The following is a 15,513-nucleotide window of genomic DNA, read 5'->3' on the forward strand; positions in this document are numbered from 1 at the left end:
ACATGTTTGTCCTCATCTCGACCCCCAACCTCTACCCTGCAGTGAGCTTCTACTATTCATTCTCTAGAGCTGAGTTCAAATATATGGTGCTTTGCTAGAAAATTCTCTGCTGATTGCCTCACCCTAGGTCAGGATCCCCATTCATAAAGTCTTATAGCACCATGTACATCTCCTTCAAGGCAATTATCACAATTGAAATGAACAATTAACTATATAATTGTCATCTCCATTTAAATATAAACTTCATAAAGCCAGGGCCAGTGTCTGTCACATTTACTATTATAGCCCAACCACTAAGGAGAAACCATTGTCAGCAGGGGGCACTCAATAAATATTGAATGAATAAAAGGCAAATAATTACCCAGCAAATCAGTAATCAGCTAACAATTCCTCCAAATTAAAAACCTGTAAAGCAGCTTTTAGGTAGTAGCTAAGCCTAAAGTGGTTTGTCCTGAATAGTGTTGACTCAGATCTTCAAAATTCTAAACTTTAGGAAATCCTGCTCATGAGTTTGATTTTTTTCACTTTTTCTTTTTCCTAGCAACATGTTTGAGGTATTTCCCAGATCTACTTTTCTTCCTGTACAGAGTATATATGCAATAGAATGAATGTATTCTTTGAATGAATTTTGCTAGATTTACAATTTGTTTTATAAATATTTACAGAACACTATTGTAGACCAAGTACAATGACTCTAAATATGAGGGTTCTTAGAAAACAGTACTCCTTGTATGAATCCCAGATTGTCATATTTTAAATCAGAAATGCCCAAATAACGTTTCAGGGCTCATAAAGTGTCTATCAAACTTCTCACTTCTTCCCTTATATAGATTCCATTCATTTATAAACTTTCAGATGGTATGCATTGTGAGCCCACCAAAATTCACCAAACATCTAGAATAAATTTCTCAATGTTATTTTTAAGTGACCCTTTTCTATTTAACTCTTAGTTCTGAAATAAAGGGTTTATATAATCATAAGTCTGGCAAAGATAGATAAATATGGATCATATATCATGACTAGATTATAGACCTAAATGAAACCAAAAGATCAGCAAGTAATGCAGATATCCCTAAAGCTATTTTCCTAGGGTTACATTTTATTTCATTGGTGGGAATTTTTTAAGGAAAAAAAATAATTTTCATCTTAAAATACTGCTTTATAGGTCGGGCGCGGTGGCTCACACCTGTAATGGATAACGAGGTGAAGAGATCAAGACCATCCTGGCCAACATGGTGAAACCCCGTCTCTACTAAAAATACAAAAAATTAGCCGGACATGATGGCACATGCCTGTAATTCCAGCTACTTGGGAGGCTGAGACAGGAGAATCGCTTGAACCCAGGAGGTGGAGGTTGCAGTGAGCCGAGAATGTGCCATTGCACTCCAGCTTGGGCAACAAGAGCGAAATTCCGTCTCAAAAAAAAAAATAATAATAAAAAATTAAAAAAAAATACTGCTTTATGATTTTTAGTTAACTCCAAATGACATTTATGAAGAAAAGTAGGAAACTAGAACATAGTACCATAGGGAGTCAAAGTAACCTATATAGTTTCTGGATGAAAAAAACCCCTAAAATGCCTAAGAAAGCCATGTTGGTCTGGTTATCTCAGTTTGGAAATTTCTGCTACTCTTATGATTAAAGTATTAAATTTTGGTAACAGTTGAATATATGCATAATGAAAAAGATGATAAGGATGTTAAGTTTTAGCTATCTCAAATATAATTTCCTTTCTAGTAAGAACTTTCCTTCCCTCCCTCCCTCCCTTCTTCCCTCTCTCCATTTCTTCCTTCCTTCTCTCTCTTTTTCTCTTTCTCTGTTTTCTTCCATTTCAACAGAATCTCACTCTGTCACCTAGGCTGGAGTACAATGGCATGATCTCAACTCACTGCAGCCTTGACCTCCCAGGCTCAGGTGATCTTCCTATCTCAGCCTCCTAAGTAACTGGGACTACAAGCATAGGCCAGCATGTCCAGCTAATCTTTTAAATTTTTGTAGAAGTGGGGTCTCACTATGTTGCCTAAGCTGGCCTCAAACTTCTGGACTCAAGTGATCTCCTGCCTTGGTCTCCCAAAGTGTTGGGATTAAAGGCTTGAGCCACCACACCTGATCAGAACTATATTTTCTATGTTCTCGAAAGTATCTAATGTGAATATTGAAAAAATATTGATGACGATGAGGAAAAAGAAGCAGAGCAGCTTAATCTGCTTTAAAATTATACAATAAACTAGGTAGGTGCTTAGTTTTAACATATAGCCATATTTCCAAAACTGTGACACAAAGATCTGGTAATCTGGTGATTCTCTGGGCTGCTTAGCACTGTTTTGGTGGTGGCTGCTGTCATATACTATGAATCAGAGTACAGCCTCAGAGATCCCAGGGACGCTGTGTTTGCCCTAATAGTAGAGTACACCCACATTCCCAGGATTCACTTCAGTACTAAGCAGGTTCCAAATGAAATCAAAAAAGGTTTGTGGAGCTTCTATAAAATATGTCTCCTTTCTACCATGAAATCCACAACTTGTAGCTATCCTGGATCCAGATGTTGAAGTTGCATTGCTAAACTCTAAGAATGATCTCAAGGGCCTGACTCACCTGAAAATTGTTCTGAAGTGCAAGACACTATGTATTCTAAATACAATAAGTAGATCACGTTGGCTTTAATAGAAATTGTGGGTGCCTTCTCTCTACCTTCTCTCCTCTTCCTAAGGCTCCTCTAACCCACTCTGCCCCTAGGATCAACCAGAACATTCCATTTTATTCTATACCAAGAAGGAATGTTCCCATATAATCTATAAGCTCCACAGAGACATACGAGGCTGTATCTGATTGTAACCCCTAGCATATTGTCTAACCAGAGTGAGATCTCATAAATATTTTTTGAATAAATGAATGAATAAAAGGCTAAAGAAAGTGGTTCACAGAACTGAAAGAAAGGTCAGCCCTGTCTTGTAATCACAGCTCTTAGGAGTCAAGCCTCTGGGATCTATATAGCTAGTGACAGGAACCCTGTTTCTGCTGTCTAAAACTAAAAGAATCTGGGTAAGTGGCTACAATCAGTTATGGTCTAGGCAATGGGGCAAACACATTCTGAGTCTCCTTGTGGGCTGATCTTTACTGGAATAAATTTCTTCTTATTATTTTTATTTATTTATTTAGAGGTGGGGTCTTGCTATGTTGCTCAGGCTGGACTTGAGCTCATGGGCTCAAACAATCCTCCTGCCTCAGCCTCCCAAGTAGCTGGGACTACAGGCATGCACCACTGCATCCAGAATGACTTTCTTCTAGAGTGATAAAATCTGAGATTCTGGCAGGAGCATGTGAGGCAAAGCTTGAGTCTTCTTTGGTTCTAGCTAGTGAAATCTAACTAGGCTAGGCACTTCTAGGAGGTACAACCTAGCTCTCCAGAATTCTACAAAGTGACCAACTATGCATTTTCTGGTCAGTGCCCTCTGTGTATATGTATTTCCCCTGCAGCAGAAGAGGCAGTTGGTGGCAGGTAAAATTTAGGAGTTAGAAGCTTTTATTCCACCCATCTATATTATTTATCTAAAAATATCGAATAGGACCCAACCTTAGCACAAACAGAATATGATGATGACAGACCTGAGTTAATCAAAACGTGCCTGCAAGATTCCAGAAAAAAAATTCAGTACTATAATTACATAGTCAAAATAAGATGTCATAAGGTAAAAAGTAATTCTTTTAGTGATTAACAGATTCAAAATTTGAATAATTCACATTTTGTCTCAGGATGAATATGATATATACTTATAAAGCATATGTATTATTATAAAAAATTATAAAATACTTACACCTTCTGCATAATGCAAGAATCGTTTATTAGTTTCCTGTTTACCAAATGTCTCCAAAAACTTTTGACGGTAAGCAAGAACCGTATCAACATGTGTTTTGTATTTTACAGCCAATTCCAGTGCCCTATAATGAGAAATAAAACATTATTAACATTGTTTGTGTCAGACTCCATGAGTAGTAGGGTTCTGGAGTTGGGGGGTAAGACAAATGGCTGTTCTCTCTGTTTATTCCAGAATATAAAATGTCATTTTCTACCTTATCCATCTTGCAAATTCCTATTTTTATACTTCAAGGCCCACACCAAACATGACCTCTTCTTCCCGACCAGCTCCCCTTGTAGAAATAAATGACGATTATCTTACCTATGCTCCATACCATTTATATACACACACACACACACACACACACACACACACACACACTTATATATATATTTACAGCACTGCTTATAGTACAATTGCTATGAGTCTGTTTTCTCTACTAGCCAGTACAGTTTTAAAGGGAGATATTTCTCTTTGGTGAGTACTACATATGTGGTAAATATTAATTGAAAATATTGTTGAGGCTTGGCACAATGGTTCATGCCTGTAATCCCAGCACTTTGGGAGGCCAAGGTGGGAGGATCACTTGAAGCCAGGAGTTCAAGACTAGCCTGGCCAACATGGCAACACTCTGTCTCTACTAAAGATACAAAAATTAGCTGGGCGTGGTGGCACATGCCTGTAATCCCAGCTACCTGGAAGGCTGGAGCAGGAGAATCACTTGAACCCGGGAGGTGGAGGTTGCAGTGAGCTGAGATCACGCCACTGCACTCCAGCTTGAGTATCAGAGCAAGACTCTTGTCTCAAAAAAAAAAAAACAAAAAACTACTTTTGAAATCATCCTGTAATCCTATAATTCAAGTGAATGAACTTCCCCACAATGTAAATGATCCAACTATTTTGACCATTTTCATAAGTCTGCACTGAGTTTATAAAATTAAAAACTGGTATTTTTACATTATTACTACAGCAAATTAAAAATCTTATGCAAGTAATAAATTGAGGCTAAGAAGTCTGACAAAATGCCTTTTACCATCTGAGTCTCAGAAACAGCTGACAGCCATTTAAGTTTTATAATTCAATCAATATTTATGCAAATTATTTTTAAAGTAATATTTTATTTAAATGGTAGATGAGAACTAAATGAATTGCTGCTGAAAACGGTGGTAAAAACTAAAGATACAAAATATATGCACTGACAATAATTTGCAGGAAAATAAAAAGATTAATCCTCAGTTCCAGGCTTACTTTCACAAGTGAGTTTTAGACAGCACCTCAGCCACTGCAATTCTGTGCCTAACACATAGTAGTTGAGTCGGGAACAATCCAGTGGATGATAGCTCTCCTATACTGTTCATTGTCATCTTGTTTCAAAACATAGATAACAGGCATTATAATAGTCAAAAGCACATTAATTCTCAAGTTCTCTTTCTTTTTCTTTTTTTTTTTTGAAATGGAGTTTCACTCTGTCATGCAGGCTGGAGTGCGGTGGCGTGATCTCAGCTCACTGCAACCTCTGCCTCCTGGCTTCAAGCGATTCTCCTCCTTCAGCCTCCCGAGTAGCTGGGATTACACCATGCCTAGCTAATTTTTGTATTTTTTAGTAGAGATGGGGTTTCACCATGCTGGTCAGGCTGGTCTCGGACTCCTGACCTTGTGATCCGCCTGCCTCAGCTTCCCAAAGTGCTGGGATTACAGGCATGAGCCACCGCACCCAGCCTTGTTCTCTTGCTTTCTAATATGACATAGGACTTCTGAACATTCCAGTCAGGATTTACATAGCCAACTATTATAAATCTGTTGTTTTAGCAAAGCTGACTACTGATTAGATCTTTTGCAATTAGACTCTTCAATAGGAATATCTGGTTCATTCTTCGCATGCTTTGGTTTGCCTTACTATTTTTTTTTAGATGGAGTCTTACTCTGTTGCCCAGGCTAGAGTGCAGTGGCATGATCTTAGCTCACTGCAACCTCTGCCACCAGGTTCAAGCAATTCTCCTGCTTCAAGCCTCCTAAATAGCTGGAATTACAGGCATCTGCCACCAGATCCAATTAATTTTTTATTTTTAGTAGAGACAGGGTTTCACCATGTTGGGCCAGGCTGGTCTTGAACTCCTGACCTTAAGTGATCTACCTGCCTTGGCCTCCCAAAGTGCTGAGATTACAGGTGTGAGCCACTGTGCCTGGCCTGTTTGCTTTACTATTGATCTAACTAAGTAGTCACTTTAAAAAGTATTTTAGACATGGTATATATATTGACTGACAACTGATAGACTTTTGAGAAAGATATTGAACACTTAATATGAAAAAATGATGAATTTAAGTTATATATAATACAAACAGTATGATTTCTTATAAATTTATTGACATATACTATATTGTGAAATTCAAGGGTCAGTATTTGCTACCCATCACACACTCTCACAAAGTTCCCAACCATTCCTCTGTGGCCCTAAGTCTTCCAGAGAAAAATCAGATAGGCAGAAGAGAATGTAAAGTTACTAGAATATAGAGGGGAAAAGTGGAAGATAAAGAAGGCAAAAGGCAATTCACAGAGGCTCAAAAAAGGCAAAATGGAAGTAAAGATGCCTCAGGTCTTCTAACCCTCTTCCATGTAATCCATGTAATCCAAAAAAGGGGAAATGGAAGTAAAGATGCCTCAGTTCTTCTTACCCTCTCCCATACAATCCCCCCATGCATTTCGCTAAGGCTCTGATTCCAGTGGTATATATGTGAGTGGAGACTGACAAGCTACTTTTTTGTCACCTTAGAAGTTCCATCTATCTCCCATTCTTTCTTTATGATTGTACATGATGAGGGAGAAGGAGATCTTGATTGTGCAAAACTGAAAGTATTCTCAATGGGGAGTACATAGAAGCATCCATTCTGGGTTGAAGCTTTTCCAAAATTGCAAAAGAGATACTTTGGTATGAAACATCAGTATATTTAATTATGTAGAAAGAATAGAATATGATGTCTAACCCTGCATTTAGATGCTAGATACTAAGAATTATCTATCATTGTCATTATAATAAAATATGTATCAATTGATTGAATAGCAATGGCTAAAGGCAAACATTTAAATGATATGTGCCATTTTAAATGTTCTCTAAAAGCACACACTGGGTAAAAAAATGTTTCTTCACCACATTTAGGAGGGAACTTACTCCAAATTATACAAGGATTTTGGGAACAGTATGTCTCTAGTTTTAAAATGGTTATTTGGCAACCAAACAAATATGACAGTAGATTCTAAGGCTGGAATAAATTCATGTATTTTAAGTAGAAGGAAATTATATAAAAAGATGTTATAACTTCAAAATATGATTTTTACATAACTTGAATGAAGCAAAATCACTTTGTATAACTGGTAGAAGATTAGAAATTATCATGATTAATATGCACATGAAGAATCAATATGCATATCTGGAGTTTCTAGTTTCTATCTCTCTTAACTTGAGAACAGACTATCACCAAATGTCCAAAGTGGAGAGCAAACAGATAACTTGCTTACCTATAACTCTTCAAGAGTTATACCTTATTAGGTTGCAGGCAATTTTCAAACTCAAATATGAAAGACAGAAGCATAAACCAGCAAGACTATGCTTCTCAAGTGGAATATCACATATGAACAAAACAAAATCTGTTCCCTTCTAGAGGATTTAAACAAATATAGAAATTCAGGAATATTAAAAGCAATCTAATGTATTTACCATTTAATAAATTCTATTCTTCTGAAATGATAGAATATCATCATTTTGTAAGCCCATAGAAATAGATTTGGGCAATGATCATCAATGGCTAACAACATCACAAAAAAATATCATGAAAAACCACCAGAGCCAATCATTACAGAAACATATAACACTACTATAATGAAGTCTTACACACACAAAAAAAATAAAACCTAAATCTAATCTAATCAAGTTCCTAGACTGAACAACCAATTTGCAACTAATTCAGGGCACAGAGGACTATGTTAAAGTATACCACAAAGATGCAATCTTTGTCCAAAGATCCAATAATGTCCACACTACGGCAAATTCTATAGGTCCAGTTTCTTCAATGGGAAAATTGCAAGAAAACGCACAAAAAAGAATGAGAGAAGCTATAGATTAAAATAAATTTAAGAACATATCAGTCAATCACAATGTATGGATCTACAGGATTCTGATTTAAACAAACCGTAAAACAAAGCAGAACACTTATGAGTGAAACAGAAATAAGAACACTGAATATAATTACTGTTAACTTTTTAAGGTATGACCATAATACTGTGGTTATATTTAAAAAAATTTAGAGATACATACTGAAATATTTACAGAAAAAATGATATGATGATTGGGGTCTGCTTTAAAATAAATGGCAGGGGAAGAGTAGAAATTGTTCACAAATTGATAATTGTTGAAGTGAATGATGGGTACATTCTGATTCATTATCCTATTCTCTCTACTTTTGTGTCTGAAATTTTCCATAATAAACATTTTTTTTTAAATTCCACCTTTTTGTTCCCTTCTGATCTCTATTGCTACATTCTCTTCTTAAAGCACATCGTTAAATATTGGTATTCAGCAGAGATCTGCTTGCTGCTGCTCTCTTAAGTTTTCATGATTAACCTTAGCCATACTCACGGCTTCAACTACCGTCTGTAGGCTGATAATTCCTTCACTGGCTTTCATTCAATGTCTAGGATCTCTCCTGAACATTACACTTGTATATCCCACTCCCTACTGGGCCTTATGAACTGGATATAGAAAGTCAATTAAAGGTAAACAAATTCAAATTGTTACCTTAACTATTACCTTATACTCCCTATAAAAAAAATCTAGTACAGCTCTGTTCTGTACACATATTAAATGTGGGCTTTCCCTGAAGCTAAGGTACACAAACAAATTCAAGTCCTGTGCATAGGTTATATGTGAATACTATGCCATCTTACATAAAGAACTTGAACATCCCAGATTTTGGTATCCTGAGGGTCCTTACCCGTCTCATGGATACCAAAGGATTACACTCAATCATCTGTTGCATGAATGAACGTGTAGTTGGAACAAATACTCCAAACTGTTTCAGAAATATCTGTAGAACTTAGAAATGAAGACAATACATAAGTTTCCTGTGGGTTTCTTAGCAGCTATAATTACTTTTCCTTATTATTTATAGTCCTTTCTTATCCAATCTTGATATTTATGCTAAAAGCAATGGGAAACTATGAATTTCACTGAAGCAGGTTTCATTGAAGTGAATCAGAGGCAAGAGTGATATGATCAGATTTCCATTGTGAAAAGATCACTATGACTGCAGAGTGAAGAATGAGTAGGAAAGAGACAGAGTAGATATAGGGAGATCAGTGATGACATTAAACAGAAAAACTTGGATCAACTTAGATAATGGTACTGGTAGTGAAGTGGATGAGTGGATGAGTGGATAAGTGGCTGAGTGTTAGAGCCATGTGGGAGGGAAATGGTTGATAATAGAGAGGGGGAAGGTGAGGAAAATATCAAAAGTAACTTCTAGATTTCCAGCTTTGTACAACTGAAAGAATGATAAGATAGACTAGTCTGGAAGAGGACCAGGTTTATGAGAGAATAAACATAAATTTGAGCTAAAAAAAAAATATGAGGTATCTAATGGAAATGTTAACTATGCAGCTGGAGAATTGATTCTGGAAACAAATATGGGCAGAACAGAAGGCTAGATGAGAGGTGCATATTTTGGAGTCTTAAGTGTATGGATAGTGTAGTGTATAGATAATTATTAGAATCTAGGAACAATGTTCTGGTATCTTTATCATCTTATCAGTTAGACTCAGAGATTCTACCAGCACCTGACCAACCCACTGGCTTACAGTTAGATAAAAGCTAGAAACAAAGGAAAAGGAAGTGCCAGGAGATAAGAAAAATGGAGGAGCACCCAGAATTCATTCTCTTTCCTCATTACATCTTCTTTGATTCTCTCATTTTCCCTCTCCCTGAGATCTAATAATCTCAAGGCAAGGTCACTCACTGAGAATTGGAAGGTGAAGAGGGGCATGCAGGGAACAGGATATAAAGATAGCAGGGAAAGTCTGAGGTCTCAGCAGAAAATAAGGAGAGACACATGATACAAGCCTTAAAGGACTGGAGATTTTATAAGATAGGGAAATAAAGAAGAGGTAAGCAAAAAGGACACCAACTCCACTGACACTGGATCCCAAGGAATGTAGAGTAGAGAGAATAAATGGACTCCATTTGAAAGGACTGGTAGAGAAGTGGTGTTCTCTGGGAAAAGGTAGGTTTCATTTGGGTCAAAGAAGTACAAGAAATGTTCAGAAGGTTATCTGATAGGCCATCAGAGGCAAATTTCCTCATCTTCTTCTGTGATATCTACTCACTCACTGCATGCATCTACATCCAATAAATGTTTGAAGAAGAGGAATGCTGCAAAATGATGAAGAGTATTATATAGAGAGTAAGAGCATGAATATTAACTACCTACTATGTATAGATAATGTGAAATGTTTCTGCTCTTCAGCAAGCATATAATATGTAAGGGGAAAGACTATAACATCTGCAAAGATAGAGATAAATAGTAATCCAGTAAAAACAACATAAGTGTGGCTGAGCACAGTGGCTCACGCCTGTAATCCCAGTACTTTGGGAGGCCAAGGTAGGCAGATCGCTTGAGGTCAGGAGTTCAAGACTAGCCTGGCCAACATGGTGAAACCCCGTCTCTACTAAAAATACAAAAATTAGCCTGTAATCCCAGCAATTTGGGAGGCCGAAGTGGGAGAATCCCTTGAAACCAGGAGGCAGAGATTGCAGTGAGCCGAGATCATGCCACTGCACTCCAGTCTGGGTGACAGAGTGAGACCCCGTCTCAAAAAAACAAACCAAACCAAAAAAATATAAGCAATGGTACCAGCTGTAGATAATTGATTGCTTGGTGATAAATTGAGCTCTTCTTTGATATTACACAACTTGAGGGTTCAAATCCTAGATTTTGTGCTTACTTATAAGTAAACCTCAATTTCCTCATTTATAAAATGGAGCTGGTAATATCTAAACTTCTGGAGCTGAGATAATCTAATGAAATAATATATAGGAAGTATTTAGCACAATTAATTCCTGGCACATCATAACCACTCAATAAGTGGAGGCTAGTGTGAAGAAGTATTATTTCAACCTTTGTATGTTCCCACTAAACATTAGTAAGTGGGTCATTTTTGATTCTTTACATGGAAGTTTTTTTAATAGAATTGATGTACTGAATCCTATCAGTCTAAAAAAAGGAATGCTGCAAAATGATTATTAATGATCACAAAGCAGTTAATTACGTACTGCTGGTACCACTGTTCATATTGTTTTTTACTGGATTACTGTTTATGTCTCTAATTATTTATCTTTGTAGATATTTATGTTATATGTTATCTCTCCCCCTTACAGATTACGTTTCTGAAGAGCAGAAACATTTTATATTATCTATACATAGTAGATAGCTAATATTCATTCTGTGTGCAATACTCTTCATCATTTTGACATTTGACTATTATTAATGACAATAAAGTGGAATTCCTAATTAGGTTATAAGTTTTTTAAGATAAAGACCACTATCTTAAATTTTTTTGTTAAATTGTACAGTATTCAGAATGTTATATGAAGAGTAGTGTCTACAATTTCAACATATTTTTTTCAAAAACACTGGTCAAAAGAATGCTATAAACACAATTCTTCCCTATTTCTCATAGAACTCTGTTAGCTTGGTAATGATATATACAATTTTCTATAAGTTACTTAACATAGAATTTAAAAAATATTCACACTCTCTAAACTAGTTACCTTAAACTTTATGAATTATGAATAAATTCAGGACAAAGATAATGGCCTATTTATTTACCTATTTTTGAGACAGAGTCTTGCTCTGTCACCCAGGCTGGAGTGCACTGGCGTGATCTCGGCTCACTGCAACCTGTGTCTCCTGGGTTCAAGCAATTCTCCTGCCTCAGCCTCTTGAGTAGCTAGGATTACAGGCATGTGCCACCATGCCTGGCTAATTTTTCTGTATTTTTAGTAGAGATGGGGTTTCACCATATTGGCCAGGCTGGTCTTGAACTCCTGTGATCTGCCCACCTCGGCCTCCCAAAGTGCTGGGATTACAGGCATGAGCCACTGCACTTGGTGGCCTATTTATTTTTATAGAATGAAAAACACCTTTCATGATCCTTTGTACAGCTAGACAATGACAATGAATTTGTGTTAATAAAGGACAGAAACAGAGTAGCTAAATTATATGAATAGTATAGATCATTAGGTATAAATTAAATAAGGAGACTACAGTATGTCAATCATAAAATTAACCATCTGCCATTTTTGTCATTTCTAGTTAAGGGAAAGATAGAGATAACATATCTATAAAAATTCTAATCTAAGGAAATTTAAGTAAAGGGCCTTGTAATCAACAAATACAGGGGTTATTTTTCAGCCCAGGGAGAAACAAAGATCATGAAAGACATTTCAAACCTGGAAAAGTATGTCAATTTCATAACATAGTAACTTCAAGAACATATAAAAACTATCAGAGCAAATAAAAACTATAGGTTTGTTCACTGAGTGACATGTACCTGAGAGAATGAGTGGGAGGAACCTCTTTATGTCACAGAGAAGAGCAACTTGCCACTTTGCCTCGGAAAACAATCTGTCCCAGAGCCTAATGTAAGGCTGTTGATTGCTGCTGACCAATCATTTCCTGTTTCTTCCTTAGCACTACACATCTCTTGGTTCTTCTTTTCGCTGCCTGTCTGGCTGCTTAATGGAATAACATTTCATGTCTTTCTTTTCTTTCATCCATCTCATAATGTAGAGGATGTCTTTCCATTCCACACATTCCCCAGGCAATTGCATCCATTCCTCTGACTTCAACTGCTATCCATTTGCGAATGACTTCTAAATCTAAACCTGTAGTTCAGATCTTTCTTATGAGTCGAGGTCCATTTAATCAACTATTATATCTCTTTGCAAGTATTTCAAAATAAACTTGGCTAAAATGAAATTCACTGTCTTCCCTACCAAATCTGCAAATGGTGTCATGATCTCTCCAGTTACTGAAACAAAAATTTGGGAAACATCCCAGCTTCTCTTCTTCTTCACACCCCAACTTTTAATCAGTCACAAGTTCAGAAAAGAAATAAACTGCAAACTATTCACAAATATGAATATGAATAAATTATTCTGTGATGTCAAAAACCTAAAATATAGTGGAAAATGTAATTTACTAAGTGCTGGGTGGAAAAATACATTAAGGTCAAACAGATTTTGGAACTGATTGAAAGTATTCTCATTACCTTTCCCAGTTGTAGAGATTAATATTGATCTGGATTGCTTGATAAACAAGGCCAGCCTGAAGAAGTACTATTTCAGCCTCCTGTATGTTCCCACTGAACAGTAGTATGTGGGCCATTTTTGATTCTTTAGATGGAAGATTTTTTATAAAATTGATGTACTGAACCTTATCAATCTAAAAAAAGAAAAGAAAAATATTGAAGTAGATAATAACAGAAATAAATTATGCTAAGAAAAAACACACATACATATACGTAAACATTAATTACTTACTTCACCAATTGCTGCATAGGCTATTTCTGCAGTAGTCATATCTCGATTAGCAACTGCCATAGCAGCTAGACAAGCCCACATGGTTTGCTCCTAAAGTGAAGTATGAGAACAGTTATCTTAACTACATGGCTGAACTGCCTTAAAATAAGGATCATTTAAATATTCATATTAAAATTATATTTTAATTTAAAAAAGAAAAATTTCTGAGCACAGCATTGAAAAATAATAATGTAGAAATTTCATTGTGGCCATTTTGTTAAAATATATTAATAACACAGAAAACTTTTGAATGAAATTTTCAATTTCAAGTTAGTATGGATTTATTTCTGAATTAAAAATAACTCAAGGTTATAAACCTTCCAGTCTTTTGATGAGGTGTCAAAGAATGTAATTTATAGGGAACCAAAAAATAGTGAAGTTCTCAGACAATGCTATAGTGGGGGTACAGAAGTCCTAGATAAGGTTTTCCTTTTAATGAGAAGCAGCCCCCAAGTCATTTTCTTTTCTAATAAAGAGCAGTCTGTAAAATTGAGCTGCAGACATAAGCAAGCTGGAAGCTTGCATGGGTGAATGCCAGTAGTTGTTCCCATAGCAATATACTACCTGGGACTAGGCATGTTCAAAATGGCAGCTCCATTTTCTCTTTTTGCCAGCCACATGTACAGTAAGGAGTAGACAAGATGGCGCTGGCCAAGTGGGAAGTCTATTTGCATAATAAGATTAGGGTGGGGTGACCAGCCTTCCCTGTGCTATGTAAATGTCACACCTGGTCAAACCAATCTGTGAGCACTACATAAATCAAACACAGCCTCCTCAAGCCTGCCTGCCTATAAAATCTGCTGCAGTCTGCCACTTTTCCCTTTTTGGCTGCCTCTCTCTGGCAAGAGTTGCTCTCCTCTCTCCTTTCTTCTGCCAATTAAACTTTCCACTTTTTAACCTATCCACATGTCCATGTCCTTAATTTTCTTGGTGTGAGATGATGGACTCTGGGTATATACCCCAGACAATGATGCTGCTTTACCACCAATGATCCATTGTTAAAAAAAAGCATCTGAAAGTCATTTCACAAACGTGTATTCTAAGGAATGTTCACTGATATTCAATAAAAAAAGTCTATGGTCAAACATGTTTGAAAAATACTAGATTCAACCAAGTTGGAAAAAGGCTGATAGAAAGCAGAGATTCTTAACCTTAGCTGTATAAAACAATCATCTTAGGAAATTAAAAAATATGCCCAGGACTCAATCCAGACATAATGAATTAGAATCTTTACTTATAAAACAAAAGACATGATCTTATTCACAATTTTTCCAGCCTTTAAGCCTATTATCATTACTCATTTTGCACAAAGGTAAACTACTGTGCAATATATATGCAGCTATGAATCTAAAATGTAAATTACCTTAACAAAGCGACAAAGTCTTACAGCATCTTCCCATTTTGAACTGCTTACATATTCATGGAGAATAGCAGGATATGGTGATATGCTGATGTGAACCAGGGAGCCATCAGCTCTTCTAATAGTTACTTGATTTCCAACAAAACTCATAATATGGGGATTTTTACTAAATTCACTGTTTAAAAAAAAAAAGCAAAGTACACTTTAAAGTTGTATTCTGAGCAAAATTTTTCATGTATATTAAATCTGGGGAGTGGACTGTGAAACATATATGGAGTCTCCATTCTCCAAAAGGCACACCCCCAGAAGGTAACTCCAGGGAGAATGTATATATTCAAATAAATTTATTTGAATATATATATTCTCCCTGGAGTTAACTTTGAATATAAACATTTGAATATAACTTGCTATATACAGTTTAAATTGGCAAAAATTATTATATATTTGAGAGCTATTCCTAAGAGCATTTGAAGTCATCTTTTTTTTTCCTGAGTCTTAAGACAAATTGCAACAATAATTAATATAGCTTTAGTTTTTAGAAGTATTAAAGGGTAAGCTGATAAAAAATAAACTTAATTCCAAGACTATTTTCTTAGAATAAAAAGAGGTGAGCCAGGTGCAGTGGCTCATACCTGCAGCCCTAACTACTTGGGAAGATCACTTAAGC

The 15,513-nt window shown here is 36.1% G+C and overlaps 1 protein-coding gene across 3 annotated transcripts in view; it reads right to left on the minus strand.

Moving 5' to 3' along the window:
- IFT80 (intraflagellar transport 80) overlaps window positions 1-15,513 on the minus strand; it is a 137,221-nt gene that overhangs the window by 8,136 nt on the left and 113,572 nt on the right. For all 3 annotated transcript variants that reach the window (XR_010343485.1, XM_064378873.1, XM_064378872.1), the window contains exons 16-19: window positions 14,850-15,021; window positions 13,448-13,537; window positions 13,177-13,349; window positions 3,816-3,939 (exon numbers count right to left, since the gene is read on the minus strand). Coding sequence is in view for 2 of the 3 variants with exons in the window: in XM_064378873.1 (XP_064234943.1) it covers window positions 3,816-3,939; window positions 13,177-13,349; window positions 13,448-13,537; window positions 14,850-15,021 (559 nt within the window). In the remaining variant the exon portion in view is untranslated. The remainder of the gene's footprint in view (window positions 1-3,815; window positions 3,940-13,176; window positions 13,350-13,447; window positions 13,538-14,849; window positions 15,022-15,513) is intronic.

This window comes from Aotus nancymaae, unplaced genomic scaffold (assembly GCF_030222135.1).
Source record: "Aotus nancymaae isolate 86718 unplaced genomic scaffold, 86718_ANA_hifiasm-v0.15.2.pri h1tg000019l, whole genome shotgun sequence".
Lineage (NCBI taxonomy): Eukaryota > Metazoa > Chordata > Mammalia > Primates > Aotidae > Aotus > Aotus nancymaae.